Source organism: Carlito syrichta, unplaced genomic scaffold (genome assembly GCF_000164805.1).
Source record: "Carlito syrichta isolate Samal-C Ts95f unplaced genomic scaffold, Tarsius_syrichta-2.0.1 Scaffold304675, whole genome shotgun sequence".
Classification (NCBI taxonomy): domain Eukaryota; kingdom Metazoa; phylum Chordata; class Mammalia; order Primates; family Tarsiidae; genus Carlito; species Carlito syrichta.
Genome location: NW_007248771.1, coordinates 280448 through 298784, shown reverse-complemented (window position 1 = coordinate 298784; position 18337 = coordinate 280448). Strand labels below are relative to the sequence as shown.

Below are 18337 nucleotides of genomic sequence, written 5' to 3'. Positions count from 1 at the left end.
GCTCAAGCCTGTAACCCCAGCACTTTGGGAAGCCAAGGCAAGAGGACTACCTGAGTTCAGGTGTTCAAGACCAGCCTTGGCAACTTGGTGAGTCCTTGTCTCTACAATAAATAAAAAAATTAGCTGGATGTGGTGGTGTCCATCTGTAGTTCTAGCTACTTGGAAGGATGAGGCAGAAGGATGACCTGAGCCCAGCAAGTCTAGGCTGCGGTGGCCGTGAGTATGCCACTGCACTCCAACTTGGGCGACAGATTGAGACACTGATGCAAAAAAACAAAATAAAATAAAATAAAATAAATTGCTCAGGATTTCAAAACAGATCTACGCTTCCAGAGTGCAGTCACTTGTGCTTTGCAGGAAGCTAGTGAGGCAAAATCTGAAAGCAAGTGAGGCCTTTTTGAAGACACCAACCTGTGTGCTATCCTTGCCAAATGTGTAACAATTATGCCAAAAGATATCCAGCTAGCTTGTGGCATACATGGAGAACATGCTTAAATCCACTATGATGGGAAGCATTTCATTCTAAAAAAAAAATTCTCTTCAATAGTTAGTGATAATTACAAACATGAGCTTTGTTTGTTTGTTTGAGTTGGAGTCTCACTCTGTCACCCAGACTGGAGTGCAGTGGCTGCTCCCGGCCACCGCAGCCTCGACCTGCTGGGCTCCGGCGATCCCTCCGCCTCAGCCGTCCAAGTAGCTGGAACTACAGGCATGTGCTACCACGCCCGGCTCATTTTGATTTATTGTAGAGATGAGGTCTTGCCAAGTTGCCTGGGCGGGTTTCGAACCCGCGGGCTCAGGCAATCCATTCACTTCAGCCTCCCAAAGGCACGGGATTACAGGCTGAGCCACTGAGCCCAGCTTTGTTTTGTTTTTTTCCCATGGGGTCAAAAGGTACCTAAGTATATGATTGTGAGTGGAAAAATAGGCATTAGAAATTAGATATTGGCAGTTTTTCCATTTTCGTGTATGTAAATTTTTAATATAAATGCAGGGATGTAAAGCATTAATGCAAGTCAAATTGTTTCAGTGAACAAGTTTCAACAGATAAACTTTAAAACCATTATAAATAAACCTGTTAAATTTTTCTGGGCAATGCCAGCATTTGGACTTTTTTAAAGCAAGTAAATTTCTTATTGATGGCAAGTAAATGGTGTTTGTAGCATTTTATCATATAGGAAGTTTCATCCATTCACTATACTTTTCCTTTCTTTTTTTTTTTTGGAGTTGGAGTCTTACTCTGTTGCCCAGACTGGAGTGCAGTGGCATGGTCCCGGCCACTGCAGCCTCGACCCACTGGGCTCCGGCAATCCTTCCACTTCAGCCTTCCAAGTAGCTGGAACTACAGGCACGCACTACCACGCCCAGCAAATTTTTTTTTATTTATTGTAGAGATGAGGTCTCGAACCCACGGACTCAGGCAATTCTCTCACCTTGGCTTCCCAAAGCACGGGATTACAGGCTGAGCCACCAAGCCTGGCTCACTATACTTTTCTAACTGAGTTATCCTACATGCAAGTACAAGTTTTTAATGTTGTCTGTCTTCTGTGCTGTTCCTGTAAGCTTGCTATTAAAAGACATGAAACTATCAAAAATAAGGGGGGAAAGATCAAAGAATAGATGGGACAAGCAGAAAATAAAAGATGTTCAATTTAAGCCCCATAATATCAATAACCATATTAAACTTAAGTTATCTAAACACTCCAAATAAAAAGTAAAGATTAGCCAGGCACGGTGGCTCACATCTGTAATCCCAGCACTTTGGAAGGCTATAATCCCAGCACTGTACTCTCAGCCTGTAATCCCAGCCCTTTGCCCAGGAGTTTAAGACCAGCCTAGGCAACTTGGTGTGACCGTGTTTCTACAATAAATCAAACAAGTAGCCAGACATGGTGGCATGTGCCTGTAGTTGCAGCTACTTGGAAGGCTGAGGTGGAAGGATCACCTGAGCTCAGCAGACAGAAGCTGTGGTGGACATGAGCATGCCACTGCACTTCAGCCTGGGCGACAGAGTGAGACTCTGACTCCAAAAAAAAAGTAGAGATTGTCAGAGTAGACAGAAAAGTAAGACCCAATGATATGTTGCCACAAGAAACTCACTTTAAATATAAAGATGCACAAGTTAAAAGTAAAAAGACTGAAAAAGATACCAAGATCACAAGAATCAAAAGAAAGCTGGATTGGCTGTATTCACGTCACATAAGGTAAGATCTCAGAGCAAACACTGTTACTAGGATATAGAGCGTCATTTATTATAATAAAAGGGCTACTTCATCAAGAGGACAGAGCAGTCATAAGCAACTAGACATCTCTATTAACAACTACAAAATGTGGGAAGCAAACAGTGATAGAACCAAAAGGTTAAATAAGCAGATCCGCAAATAGAAATTTTAACACCCTTTTCTCAGTAATTGACAGAACAAGTTGACAGAAAATCACCAAATACAGACGACAGGAACAACACTTCTAACCAGCTTGATCTGACATCCACAGAATACTGTATTCAAGTGTGGCCTCTGATAACAGTAAATTAAATCAGAAATCAATGTCTACTGTATCCCGAAAAACTTAAAATCTAAATATCACTTCTAAATAGTCCACAAATCAAACAAGAAATCAAAAGCAATATTAGAAAGTACTCTGAACTGAAAATGCAAACTAAAAACTACAGTGAAGTACCATCTAACTCTGGTAAGGATGGCTATTAATAAGTCAAAAAAATAACAGGCACTGCTGTGGCTGCTGAGACAAGAGGACACTGCTACACCGTTGGTGGGAATATAAACTAGTCCAATCTCTATGCAAAGCAGTGTGGCAATTTCTCAAAGAAAATTGAGCCTCGCCGGGCTCGGTGGCTCAGCCTGTAATCCCGCGCCTTTGGGAGGCGGAGGTGAATGGATTGCCTGAGCCTGCGGGTTTGAGACCCGCCTGGGCAACTTGGCAAGACCTCACCTCTACAATAAATCAAAAATTAGCCAGGCGTGGTAGCGCACGCCTGTAGTTCCAGCTACTTGGAAGGCTGAGGCGGAAGGATCGCCAGAGCCCCGCAGGTCGAGGCTGCGGTGGCTGGGAACAGCCACTGCACTCCAGTCTGGGTGACAGAGTGAGACTCCAACTCAAAAAAAAAAAAAAGAAAGAAAGAAAATTGAGCCTCCACACAATCCAGCAATCCTTCTCCTGGGAATATACCCAGAAGAACATAAATTGCTCTACCAAAAAGATACCTGCAAACACACGTTTATCGTCACACTATTCACAATAGCAAAAACATGGAGTCAATACAGAAGTCCATCTAAAGTAGACTGGATAAAGAAAATGTGATACATATACACAGTGGTGTATTACACAGTCATAAGAAGAACAAAATTATGACCTCCATATGATTTGGATGCAGTTGGAGACCATTGTACAAAGTGAACTATCACAGAAACAAAGAACTGAACACAACATGTTCTCACTTTTAAGTGGGCCCTGAACACTAGTCACATTAGCACAAGGGTAGGATCAGCAGTTGCTGGGCACAGGTGGGGAGTTGGGGGGTGGCACATGGCAACACAAGGGGTCTACTACCAGGGGGACAGAGGGCCTGTTAGAAGCCCAAACTTCACATACATATAGCCTACTTACGTTGTAAACCCTCACTGTGTCCCACAACTCTAAAATTAAAAATAAGTAAACAAATAAGAAAGTACTCTGAACTGAATGAAAATTAAAATTTGTCTTATTTAAATTTATAAGATGCAGCTAAAACCAATAGTTAGAGGGAAATGTGTGGCACCAAGTGTCAATATTAGAAAACAAAGATCTCAGACAACTAATTTAAGTTACACCTTAAATTCTTGCACCTTAAAAACTGTAAGAAGACAAACAAATTAAATCCAGAGCAAGGAGAAGTAACAAGGACCAGAATACAAGGCAATGAAATATAAACCAGCACAATAAACAGAATTAAAGAAACCACAAGCAAAAGTAAAACTTTGTTTGAAGCTATATCAATTAAAACTGAAGTGCTGCCAGGCGTGGTGGCTCATGCCTATAATCCCAGCACTTTGGGAGGCAGAGGTGAGAGGATTGTCTGAGGCCAGGGGTTTGAGACCAGCCTGGGCAACTTGCCAAGACCTCGTCTCTACAACAACAAAAAAAATTAGCCAGGCATGGTGGCATGCACCTGTGGTTCTAGCTACTTGTGAGGCTGAAGTGGAAAGATTACCTGAGCCCAGCAGGTCGAGGCTGCGGTGGCCATGAGCAAGCTACTGAACTCCAGCCTGGGCAACAGAGTGAGACACCAACTCAAAAAAGATAAAAAAAGATGTTCTCCAGGCAACTTAAAATATAGGACATGGGCAGAGAGGCACATACGGAAGCAGAGTGCAGGTGCAGAGGATAGGTTGACCAGTCCAAGCCCAGCCTCACCCAGAGGAAGAAGGGCTGCCTATCTGCAGCACAGGAAGGGCTTAGCAAGAGTATGCAGAATGAGCAAATGAGTAAATAGATGAATGAATGAAGAGAAAAGAAGGAAGGAGAAAGATCAAAACAAGAGCTTGGCTGGGAGTGAGGATAATTACTTGTAAAAAGAAAAAAAGCAATCAGAAGGAAAAGAAGAGCCAGGAGAGAGTGCCCTGGTTGTCAAAGAGGAAGCAAGTCGGCAAAGGTGGCCGAGGAACTAAAAGGTCACACAGGTGAAGGAAAATGAGATGGCCCAAGCCTAAAACAACAAGAGTGCTCTGATAACTCTGCAAGAACAGAAAGCAGAAACTAAAAATATATTGTTTCCAACCAACACAACACTCCAGTACAGATGTTCAGACTGCCTTGAAAATTAAACTGAGGCCGGGATCGGTGGCTCAGCCTATAATCCCAGCAATTTGGGAGGCCGAGTAGACTGTCTAAGCCTGCAGGTTCAAGATCCACCCAGGCAACTTGGCGAGACCTCATCTCTACAATAAATAAAAAAAATTAGCTGGGGGTGGTAGTGCGCGCCTATAGTTCCGGCTACTTGGAAGGCTGAGGCAGCAGGGTCCAGCAGGTGGAGGCTGCGGTGGTCGGGTGCGTGCCATTGCACTCCAGTCTGGGTGACAGAGCGAGACTCCAAACCAAAAAAAAGAAAGAAAGAAAATTAAATTGAGACTCCTAACTACCATTTATTAGTCATTTCCCATATACTAGGTATTTTGCTGAGTCATTGTTTATGTTAACTCATTTACAGCAATTTGTAAAATTAATCAAAAAATGTATCAAGTCAAGTCAGGTAGAGAGAACCACCTGGGGAGACATGACTGGTGGTGTCTGAAACTGAGGTGCTCGAGTCCAGGGAATGCTATTGTATTCTGCCTGAAAGAAGAACACATGACATGCAAAACAGAACCTCAGAGTGACGGGAGCAAGTATAACATTCTCCACGACTATCAAGTGGATAAGTGAGGCAAGACAACCAGGTAAGAGACAAACCCAAGCGTGGAAGTAGATGCATAGTGCTATTAAATTTAACAACACAACAGGCCATTAATAAAATCCAACTGGCCCTCCTTGCTTGAATTCCACATCCAAATGAGCTTTGGTGGGATTCTGCTTCCTGTGCAGTTGTGTTCAGTGCCACCTGCATGACTTGATGATTGTTTCTCTCACTAGAAACTGGCATTTTGGTCTGTGGAGTAGTCTCTAGTGAATCAGGTCCCTAAACCTCATCACCTCTGAATATGCTGACACATTACACTTTAATTGTATAAACTCAAAAGCCCTACGTTGTATGTCCATGCAGGGACACTGTGGGCTTCCTAAAGTCAGCCTGAGGCAAGCAGCAGGTCTCCCTCTATCTTGCTGCATATCTATTAAAAACATATTTGGGATCAGCAGTTGAGGGAAACTGAAAGGGGAGGCAGGGGCATACCTCATCAACAAGGGTGCGTGCATGATCAATGTTTATATACCTAATCCTGAATTGTACCCCACATCTTTATAATAAATAACAAATAAATAAATAAATGAAAACATACTTTATTTATTTATTCATATTTTTATTTTTTTGAGTCAGTCATATTCTGTTGCCCAGGATGGAGTGCAGTGGCACACTCACAGTCACTGCAGCCTCTACCTACTGGGCTCAGGTGATCCTTCTCCCTCAGCCTTCCAAGTAGCTGAAGCCACAGGTGCACGTTACCTTGCGCGGCTAATTTTTTGATTTATTGTAGAGACAAGGTCTCACTAAGTTGCTCAGGCTGGTCTCAAAATCCTGGACTCAGGCAATCCTCTTACCACCACCTCCCAAAGTGCTGGGATTACAGGCGTGAACCACTATGCCCAGCAAAAACCACTATATATATATATATATATGTATATATACATATATACATATATATATACACATATATATTTTTTGTTGTTGTTGTTGTTGTTGAGTCGGAGTCTCACTCTGTCACCCAGACTGGAGTGCAGTGGCCGCTCCCAGCCACCGCAGCCTCGATCTACTGGGCTCCAGCGATTCTTCCGCCTCAGCCTTCCAAGTAGCCAGAATTACAGGTATGCGCTACCATGCCCATCTGATTTTTTGATTTACTGTAGAGAAGAGGTCTTGCTGCCCAGGCGGGTCTCAAACCCGCGGGTTCAGGCAATTCACTCACCTCAGCCTCCCAAAAGCGCGGGATTACAAGCTGAGCCACCGAGCCGGGCTAAAACCACAATATTTTAAATAAACAATTAGCTGAGGTCATGAGTCACCTTTTGGCTTCACAGACAAGGATCCATGTGGTACTGCCCACCGAACTAGTGAATCTGTACAATGCTAAAATCAGTTCTTACTACCACTAAAGGGGATGTCACACCCTCAACAGACCTTAGATAAGCACATCTTTCTAAGATACACCTGGAAAAAACCGTAGAAGGCTCTAAACTGTAGAGGGCTCTAAGTATACCTAAACAGCCTGTTTGTTTGTTTGTCTATTTATTTATTTTTTTTTTAGTTGGAGCCTCACCTCTGTCACCCAGACTGGAGTGCAGTGGCCGCTCCCGACCACTGTAGCCTCGACCTGCTGGGTTCCAGCGATCCTTCCGCCTCAGCCTTCCGAGTAGCTGGAACTATAGGCGCGCACTACCACCCCCAGCTAATTTTTTTATTTTATTGCAGAGATGAGGTCTCACCAAGTTGCCCAGGCAGGTCTTGAACCCATGGGCTCAGGCAATCCACTCACCTCAGCCTCCCAAGGCACGGGATTACAGGCTGAGCCACCGAGCCTGGCTGTTTTTTTGTTTGTTTGCTTATGAGATGGGATCTTGAAATGTTGTCCAGACCACTCTTGAACTCCTGGGCTCAAGTAATCTTCCCACCTCAGCTTCCCAAAGCTCTGGGATTACAGGCACATGCCACTGCGCCCAGCCCTTAAAACAGCTTTCTGGTAGGATAGATACAACGCACACCTAAGGAGATTTATCTTAAAAAACATTTTAGCACAATAGAAATATTAAAGAATGGAACAGTCCTGCAGAAGATAGCAATGAAGTGAAAAGCACTATTTCTAGCTACTGTGCCAAAGACACATGGAGGAGCCAGACAGGAGACTCCAAACAAGTGACCACGGGCAAGTGCCTCAAGTTACCTGGGTCTTGCTTTCCTCCTCTGTAAAATGAAGACATTGGGTCAAATCATCTCTAAGGTCCTTTTCATTCTAAATCCTCTTACGATCAATTCCCTTCATGACATATGGGAAAAGCACAGAGAACATTTACCGAGAACCTCAAAGGGGAGCTCTGCTCAGCAATGTAGCACACTTCCCCCAAATGGAATGTACTGTACCACCAATGTTTTGGAAGGGAATACATTTTACCACCAAATTTTCTACTTCTATTTTACAATAAAAGGAAATCCAATAAAATAAAATCATTAGCATATATAGGAAAAAATCCACCTGCTGCAGTGGTGAAACAAGCAGAAGACTCACGTGTGTCTCTCATATCGGAGGGCTTCTCGGATGGACCAGGCAACCTGGTATGGGGAAGCCTGCTCTGAGTCCTCCAGTTCCTCTCCACTCTCTTCAGACCAGTCCAATCCTGGCACATCAGGGGATAATGCAAGTTAGAGAAAATTTACTTTTATTCAAAATTTAGATTAAAACACTACCCGAAATACATAACCCAACAAGTCTAACAAGCACCATAGAGGGAGAAATGCCTCCTGGTGAACCTCATTTCCATTCCTACAAATATATTAATAATAAATGTACAACACACATTCAGACTCAAAAACATGCCATTAAAACAAAAAGGCTGAGCTCTATTACAAGGATGAACCTCTTTCCTCAGACATGTCATTAACAGGATGGGAACAATACAAGCAGAGAAAGAGTTCAAGTCACAAAAATAGTAGAATTTCTGAAGTGCCAAAACATCGTGCACTAGACAATGTCAGAAAAACATATTCAAGAGGGTGAGAAAAGCCTAGCATATGTTCAGACAAGAACAGTGTCAAGGGAGTCACTCCACTCCACTCGGCAAAGAAGGGCCCCAGGTGAACTGTCCAAGGAAGATGTCCCCGTTCCCTCCCAGCACCTCTGGGGAAGATGGCTGGGATCAGACAGCCATGCTCCAGCTGGAAGAGAAGATGGGACTGGAGGGCGATGTTCTTTTACTCATGAGACTTGTGATTTCTTGCCATTCTTTTAGACAGAAGCGGCCACACTTTGTGCTCCATTATGTAAGACAAGGTTAGAGGGAAAAGTGGTCCAATGTAAATGTTTTACCCTTCTAAGTTTCATAACTTGAAGAAGTCTCAATGAATATGGAGGTTGAACAGTGGAGTATAACAGAGTGTGGGACCACATCACTTTAATACATTCCTATCACTGTGAAACTCGTGAAACACTTTGGTGGCTAGTATTTTATTTATATCTTCCTTCTTGAGAACCTGAAAAACCAAAACACTATCCTCATTAGATGGAGTTATATTAAAGGTCCTCACAGATTGCTTCAATAACTTAAATGAGCCAGGCTCGGTGGCTCAGCCTGTAATCCCACGTCTTTGGAAGGCTGAGGTGAGTGGATTGCCTGAGACCGTGGGTTCGAGACCCGCCTGGGCAACTTGGCGATATCTCATCTCTACAATAAATCAAAAATCAGCCGGACGTGGTAGCGCACGCCTGTAGTTCCAGCTACTCAGAAGGCTGTTGCGGAAGGATCGCCGGAGCCCAGCAGGTCGAGGCTGTGGTGGCTGGGAGCAGCCACTGCACTCCAGTCTGGGTGACAGAGTGAGACTCCAATTCAAAAATAATAATAATAATAATAATAATAATAATAATCTATAGGGAGCTAAAAAGTAAAGACAATTAAGCACCAATTTCAGTGTGTTGAAAGGTAAGGGCCTTCAAAGTGACACTTAAGGCACCTTTAAAAAAACATATAGCTAGGTACGGTGGCTCACGTCTGTAACTCCAGCACTTTGGGAGGCTGAGGCGAGAGGACTGCCTCAGCCCAGGAGTTCGAGACCAGCCTGAGCAACATGGCAAGACCTCTTCTCTACAATAAATCAAAAAATTCGCTGGGCATGGTGGCATGCACCTGTAGTCCCAACTACTTGGAAGGCAGAAGCAGAAGGATTGACTGTGAGTGTGCCACTGCATTCCAGCCTGGGCTACAGAGTGAGACTCCAACTCAAAAGAAAAAAAAGCATGAGTTACTTTTTAAATTGTTTCAGTCGAAGTAGTAATTTCTACTAAGGCATCCTATACTATCTCTAAAGTCATAAGAACTGGCCAGGACCTCTTATCAACAGGGTGCCTGAATGTAATTGTACACCTAACCCTTAACTGTACCCCACAAAATCATAATAAAAAATATTGATTAAAAAAAAAAAAAGAACTGGCCAGGCTCGGTAGCTCAGCCTGTAATCCCAGCACTTTGGGAGGCCAAAGTGAATGGATTGCCTGAGCCCATAGGTTCGAGACCCGCCTGGGCAATTTGACAAGACCACATCTCTACAATAAATCAAAAAAAAAAATCAGCTGGGCGTGGTAGCGCGCGCCCGTAGTTCCAGCTACTTGGAAGGCTGAGGTGGAAGGATCGCCGGAACCCAGCAGGTCGAGGCTGCAGTGGCTGGGAGCGGCCATTGCATTACAGTCTGGGTGACAGAGTGAGACTCCAACTCAAAAAAAAAAAAAGTAACCGTCCAATAAAACAAACCTTGGCTTCATTTTCACTGGTTTTAATGTAACTAACTGATAAAGTCAGTCCCGACAGGATTGTAAAACCTAATTATAAGATTGAATGTTTTATTAAGTATTCTTTGCCGATACGAATAGACTATGCTTTATTATAAAAGTACACTATAATTTCTGGTTTCTCCAGAATAATCTGTTTTCAAATATTAGGCCTCTAATATGTCCGAATTTTTAAAAATAAAAAGGCTGAATACTTCTTCTGTAAGTTTTTATTCTGTTTAAACATGATAGATGGCCAGTCACAGTGGCTTGCACCTGTAATCCTAGTACTTTGGGAGGCTGAATTGGGAGAACTGAGCCCAGGAGTTCAAGACTAACCTGGGGAACATAGTGAGACCTCTTCTCCACAAAAACTCATAAAAATTAGCTGGATGTGGTAGCAAATGTCTGTAATTCCAGCTATTCAAGTGGCTGAGGCAGAAGGATTGCCTGAACCCAGGAGGTCAAGATTTCAGTGAGCCGTGATCATGCCACTGCTTTCCATCTTTGGTGACACAGTGAGAACCCAATTCAAAAAAAAAAAAAAAAGAATGAAATTCAGCCCCGGGCTCAGTTGCTCAGCCTGTAATCCCAGCACTTTGGGAGGCTGAGGCAAGTGGATTGTGTGAGCCCACAGGTTCAAGAACAGCCTGGGCAACTTGACAAGACCTCATCTCTACAATAAATCAAATTAGCCAGGCATGGTAGCGCGTGCCTGTAGTTCCAGCTACTTGAAATGGTGAGGTGAGCCGGGTTCGATGGCTCAGCCTGTCATCCCGCGCCTTGGGAGGCTGAGGTGAGTGGACTGCCTGAGCCCGCGGGTTCGAGACCCGCCTGGGCAACTTGGTGAGACCTCATCTCTACAATAAATCAAAAAATTAGCCGGGTGTAGTAGTGCGCGCCTGTAATTCCAGCTACCTGGAAGACTGAGGCGGAAGGATCGCCGGAGCCCAGCAGGTTGAGGCTGCGGTGGCCGGGAGTGGCCACTGCACTCCAGTCTGGGTGACAGAGTGAGACTCCAACTCAAAAAAAACACAAAAAAACAAAAAAAAGAAAAGGTGAGGTGGAAGAATCGCCTGAGCCCAGCAGGTTGACACTGGGGTGGCCATGAGTGTGCCACTGCACTCTAGCCTGGGCGACAGAATGAGACTCCAACTCCAAAAAAAAAAAAAGAAAGAAAGAAAGAAAATCAGCCCCCAACATAAAATGTCATCATTTTAAAAGCTAAAAATTATCAGCATCCAGAAATAAATGAAATTATAGATAAAAATTTAGTAGATGGTAAAAATAAGTATTCAAATTAGGAGCAAACATTTGGGGGAAAAAAACTGTTAGACTTCTGCCTCAAAACTAATGCCTAGCTGGGCGTGGTGGCTCACACCTGTAATCCCAACACTTTGGGAGGTGGTGGCAAAGAAAGAAAGTGTTGACCTAGGAGGCGTCAGCACTTGTGAACCACACTTTGAAAACTGCTATTCTGGATTAATATTGTAGTTGAGCATTTGTTTGTTTTGTCTTTTCAATTCTTGCATTCATTTTTATTTATTGGTAAATAAATACACATATTTCATGTTTGTTGCAAAGCCTCTCCCCCTCTTTGTTATTTGCTTTCAGATATCTACTATGGTGATTTTGGGATTTAAAAGTTAAAAACTTTTATGTATTCCCCCTTTTTAGGATTTCTTCCTTTTGAATTAGAGTTTTTCTTTGTTTCCTTGTTTGGGATCTCTTCATCCCAAGAGTATATAAATATGTTCACCTACATTTTCCTTTAGTTCTTCTGTTATTTCATTCTAATTAGCTATCTAGAACTCATTTCAGCATTAGTTTTTGTTTTTGTTTTTTTTCTTTTTTAGTTGGAGTCTCACTCTGTTGCCCAGGCTGGAGTGCAGTGGCACGCTCACAGTCACTGCAGCCTTGACCTGCTGGGCTCAGGTGATCCTTCCCCCTCAGCCTTCCAAGAAGCTAGAACTACAGGCACGTGCCACCACGTCTGGCTAATTTTTTGATTTTTATTGTTAGAGATGAGGTCTCGTCAAGTTGCCCAGGCTGGTCTCGAACCTATGGGCACAGGCAGTCCTTCCACCTCAGCCTCCAAAAGTGCTGGGATTATAGGCGTGAGCCACTGCACCCAGCAGGTCAACACTTTCAAAACACTACAGCCCCCTTTGCCTCCTGCATGGCTGACACTGAGAGGTGGAGGGTGCCACAGGCCTCACTGCATCTTCATGCCAGGCCTCACGGTTAGAAAGGATGCTCCTGCTTTATTTAGGAATTTATTTAAGAATACTCCTGCTTATTATAGATGCCTTTTTCACTAAGTCTTGACCAAGCATGTCTATGTGAGCCTTGGCCACACATACAGGTTGGAGGCTGCGGTACTGAGGAGGGTGTGAAGTGTCAAGGACACACTTGCACAATAGTCCCCACTCTTTTTGATTCCGCATCATTTTTATTTGAAAAAGCCTCAGACAGACAATCTAAGGTTCTGAGGGCTGGGTGTTTGGCAGCACGTTTCCAAAAAATGAACACCACGAGACTCACTTCGAGGAAACAACTGGCCAGTATTTATAGCTGCCAATGATAACATTTGAGTTTTCACTTGAAAGTTTGATGTCTAGTCTGGTGTGGTGGCTCATGCCTATAATCCCAGCACTTTGGGAGGCCGAGGTGAGAGGACTGTCTGAGCTCATGGGTTCCAGAGCAGCCTGGACAACTTGGTGAGACCTCATCTCCACAATAAATCAAAAAATTAGCTGGGTGTGGTGGCATGTGCCTATAGTTCCAGCTACTTGGAAGGCTAAGGTGGAAGGATCATTTGAGCCAAGTAGGTAGAGGCTGCGATGGCCGTGAGCATGCTACTTCACTCCAGCCTGAGTAACAGAGTGAGACGCCAACTCAAAAAAAAAAAAAAAGAAAGTTTGGTATCTGGAAAACTTGAATTTACCAGTGAGAGTGTGACAACTTCCCAATTTAGACTTTTCTAATTAGACTGGTGATAACAGCAACCAGTGATTTTTAAATTTTGTCTACAACAAAACGTGTCGACATCTAGAATCTTTGTACAACCAAGTAAACCAATCTTTTCAAATGACCAACACGTGATACTACAAAATCAGGCACGGGAAAAGACTCTCTGAAGCACAGGTAGACCAACAGATCTTAATGCAACAGTATGAAAAGTCCCTTGACACAGTTTCAGATTCCACACTGCAACTAATCTTTTTTTTTAAATGCCCAGGCTGGACTTGATCTCCTGGGTCACCTGATTCTCCTGCCTCAGCCTCCTGAGTAGCTGGGACTACAGGTTTGTACTACCACGCTTAGCCACTGCAGTCAATTTTTGGAAAACTACTACTTGTCAAGTTTTGGTGTAGAATCCTAAATTATGTGGAAAGATCTATTAAAATACTCTTCCGTTCTCCAACTGCTTGTGTACGAAGCTGTATTTTCATCTACTAACCAAAACCTTATCTAAAAACAGATTAGATACAGAAGCAGATATGATAACCCAGCTATCTCCTAAGAAATTAGACATAAGATTTACAAAACAATGTAAAACAATGCGACTCTTCTCATTATATGTTTTGGAAAACACAGTTATTTTTCATAAAAAGAGCATATTAACATGTAGTGAGTTTATTTCTGAATTAGCAGTATATTTAAAATTTCTGTTTTAACTTTTTTTTTTTTTTGAGTTGGAGTCTCACTCTGTCACCCAGACTGGAGTGCATTGCCATGCTCCCGGCCACCACAGCCTCAACCTGCTTGGGCTCCGCTACTCTTCCACCTCAGCCTTCCAAATAGCTGGAACTACAGGCGTGTGCTACCACACCCGGCTAATTTTTTGATTTATTGTAGAGATGAGGTCTCGCCAAGTTGCCCAGGCGGGTCTCGAACCCGCGGGCTCAGGCAATCCACTCACCTCAGCCTCCCAAAGTGCTGGGATTATAGGCTGAGCCACCGAGCCGGGTTTGTTTTAACTTTTAATACAGTAAATATAAATAGATATAACTCATACACAAAAGCTCTATGGTGTCTTCAGTAATTTTTAAGTGCAAAGGATCCTAAGACCAAAAATTTGAGAAACCCTGACCTCAGATAAGCAAATTAAGGCAAATTTTCCATCTAATTTGCAAAGGCAAAAAATAATAACACCCAGGGCCGATTAGGGCTTAGAGAAACTGTCATTCTCACACACTGTCAAAGATGGTAAGCTGACAAAGTAATTCTGAAGGAAATTTTGGCAACATACATCAAAAACATTTTTTTCTTTGGAAACAAGGTCTCGATGTTGCCCAGGCTAGAGTGCAGTAGAGCCATCATAGCTCATTGTAGCCTCCAACTCCTAGGTTCCAGCGATCCTCCCACTGCAGCCTTCCAAGTAGCTGGAACTATAAATATGAGCCATCGCACCTGACTAACTTTTAAAATAGAGATAGGGTTTTATTATGTTGTCCAGGCTGGTAAAAAAAAAAATTTTTTTTTAGCTGGGTGTGGTGGCTCATGCCTGTAATCCCAGTATTTTGGGAGGCAGAGGCGAGAGGATTGCCTGAACCCACAGTTCAAGACCAGCCTGGGATACCCGGTGAGACCTCGTCTCTACAATAAATCAAAAAATTAGTTGGGCATGGTGGTATGTGCTTGTAGTTCCAGTTATTTGGAAGGCTGAGGTGGAAGGATTGCCTGAGCCCAGTAGATCCACACTGCAGTGGCTGTGACTGTGCCACTGCTCTCCAGCCTGGGGGACAGAGTGAAACGCCTACTCAAAAATTAAATTTTTTTTTAAAATTAAAAGCTTGAAATCAGCAATTCTGCTAAGAATCTGTTTGAAGAAAAAAATTAAAGATGTGACAGTAATCATTTTGTTGCAAGGTTATATACACCTACAACAGTTTATAATGATATAAAATGGCAATGACTTAAACTGGAGACAGACTTCAGCCATGACAAATTATGTTGTGCATGAAAACTTACTACTTGAAAATTCATTATGAAAAATTTTAAAACAGGTTATGAAACAGTATATATAGTAAGAACCTGATTTTATACACATGAAAGAATATAATAAATCAAGATATTCACAAGTGGGTACTGATAGGGAGAGTGTTTTTATTACTTTTGCTTATCTATATTTTTTAAGTTTTGGGTTTTTTTTAGTTGTTGTCTCATTCTGTCACCCAGGCTGGAGTGTGGTGGCATGCTCATGGTCACTGCAGCCTCGACCTGCTGGGCTCAGGCAATCCTTCTGCCTCAGCCTTCCAAGTAGTTGGAACTAAAGACGTGTACCACCACACCCAGCTAACTTTTTATTTATTGTAGAGACAAGGTCTCACCAAGTTGCCCAGGCTGGTCTCAAACCCCTGGGCTCAGGCAATCCTCTCACTTCAGCTTTCCAAAGTGCTGGATTACAGGCTTCAGTCACCGCACCCAGTCCTTTTTTTCTTTAATGACCAAAAGTCATCCCTTTTTTTTTTTTAAAGATAGGATCTCACGCTGTTGTCCAGGCTGACTACAGGAACATGATCCCATGTCACTGCAGCTTTGACCTCTTGATCTCAAGCAACCCTCCTGTCTCAGCCACCCAAGTAGCTGGGATGACAGGTGTGAGTCCCCACACCCAGCCCCATGTTTTAACAGCAGGTAAAACAATAAAAAGCCGGCAGGCTCGGTGGCTCAGCCTGTAATCCCGTGCTTTGGGAGGCCAAGGTGAGTGAATTGCCTGAGTTCGAGGGTTCGAGACCCGCCTGGGCAACTTGGCGAGACCTCATCTCTACAATAAATCAAAAATTAGCCGGGCGTGGTAGCACGCACCTGTAGTTCCAGCTACTCGGAAGGCTGAGGCGGAAGGATTGCTGGAGGCCAGCAGGTCGAGGCTGCAGTGGCCAGGAGCATGCCACTGCACTCCAGTCTGGGCAACAGAGTGAGACTACAACTCAGAAAAAACAAACAATAAAAAGTCTCATAAGAAAAACCACCGGCCTGAGCCCAGCAGACCGAGGCTGCGGTGGCTGTGAGCATGCCATTGCACTCCAGCCTGGGTGACAGAGTGAGACTGCAACTCAAAAAAAAAAAAAAAAAGGAAAAGCCATCATTCCCTTTCCCACGAAATACATCTTGCCCAATTCCATCTTCCTATCGTAACCAATGTTAACAGCTTGGTGGTATATGTCCTTTTATACTTCCACCTAGGCTCACATCACACAGCAAATACCCATCCATGTACAGAATCAATAGATATACTGAAGTCCTTTGTTTATTTACTTTATTTACAAAAGTATAATAATAAATACTCTTCATTTTTTTCCACTTTTTTTTTGAATTGAGGTCTCATTCTGTCGCCTAGGTTGGAGTACAGTGGTACAATCACAGCTCAAGCTTCTGGGTTCAGGAAATCCTTTTGCCTCAGCCTCCTGAGTAGCTGGGACTACAGGCATGCGCCACCATGCCCAGTTAATTTTATTTTTTGTAGAGATGAGGTCTCTCTATGTTACCTAGGCTGGTCTCAAACTCCTGTGCTCAAGCAATCCTCCCACCTCAGCCTCCCAAAGTGCTGGGATTATAGGTGTGAGCCACTGTGATCAGCAGATTTTTTCCCACTTCTTAATATATCCATGAGCAAATCTCATTCAAATTTCTCACTCAGATTTCATTCATCCTTTTTAACAGTTGCATATTTCATAAAAACATATATGCACCTGTTAGTCAAGGATTCTTAGCAGTTACTCAATTTGTTTACAGATTTTTTTTTTAAATTGTAGAGACGAGGTCTTGTCAAGTTGCCCAGGCTGGTCTCAAATCCGCAGGCTCAGGCAATCTTCTACTCGCCTCAGCCTCCCAAAGTGCTGGGATTATAAGCTGAGTCACCAAGCCCAGCCTTACAGATTTTTTTAATCCATAGGTTAGAGTCCCCAAATTAGGTGTACTGACTATATATTTTAAGTTAGTAGAGATTGCTAAATTATTCACCAGCAACGTATGAGATAACATATCCACAATAACACTGGATATAGTTTTTGCCAATATGGCAATACTTAACTGTTTTAATTTGTATTTCCTGCCTGCTATGGGGACTGAGGATTTTATTTGTGTATTGACTATTTCACATCTCTTCATCTTTTCATATTTTTGCTCAGATTTCTACACATCTTGTAAATAATTTTTCTTGAAGTGAGAACCATAGCTTATACTGCATTTAAGAATAAATTCCTAGCCGGGCTCGGTTGGCTCAGCCTGTAATTCTGCACTCTGGGAGGCTGAGGTGAGTGGACTGCCTGACCCCGCAGGTTCGAGACCCACCTGGGCAACTTGGCGAGACCTTATCTCTACAATAAATCAAAAAATCAGCAGGGCGTGGTAGCACATGCCTGTAATTCCGGCTACTCGGAAGGCTGAGGCGGAAGGATAGCTGGAGCCCAGCAGGTCGAGGCTGCGGTGGCCGGGAGTGGCCACTGCACTCCAGTCTGGGCGACAGAGTGAGACTCCAACTCAAAAAAAAAAAAAGAAGAAGTTCCAGCCAGGCTTGGTAGCTAATGCCTGTAATCTCATCACTTTGAGAGGCAAAGGCGAGAGGACTGAGCCCAGGGGTTCGAGACCAGCCTGGGCAACTTAATAAGTACTCATCTCTACAATAAATCCAAAATTAGCCTATAGTTCTAGCTACTTGGAAAGCTGAGGTAGAAGGATCGCCTGAGCCCAGAAGGTCGAGGTTACAGCGGCCATAAGTGTGCCACTGTACTCCAGCCTCAGTGATAGAGTGACACTTCGACTCAAAAAAACAGAATTCCAACTGAATTAAAGGCTTAAATGATCAAAAACAAAACAATCAAACTATTAATATAAAATATAGGCCAAGTGTTGTGTTCATGCCTATAATCACAGTGCTTTGGGAGGCTGAGGCAGGAGGATCCCTTGGTGCCAGAAGTTCAAGACCAGCCTGGACAACAAAGTGAGACCCTATGTCTACAAAATTTAAAAATCTTTAAAAATTAGCCAGGTATGGTATCACGCACCTGTAGTCCCAGCTACATGGGAGGCTGATGCAAGAGGATGCTTGAGCCCAGGAGATCGAGGTTACAGTGAGTTGTGATTGCACCAGTGGACTCCAGCCTGGGCAACACAGCAAGACCCTGTCTATTAAAAAAAAAAAAAAAGCC

The 18337-nt window shown here is 43.4% G+C and overlaps 1 protein-coding gene across 1 annotated transcript in view; it reads right to left on the bottom strand.

The window, feature by feature from the left end:
• The window catches only part of INO80D (INO80 complex subunit D), a 46646-nt gene that overhangs the window by 23545 nt on the left and 4764 nt on the right, over nt 1–18337 (bottom strand). Inside the window, exon 4 of the mRNA XM_008060616.1 lies at nt 7932–8040. Coding sequence (XP_008058807.1) covers nt 7932–8040 — 109 coding nt within the window. The remainder of the gene's footprint in view (nt 1–7931; nt 8041–18337) is intronic.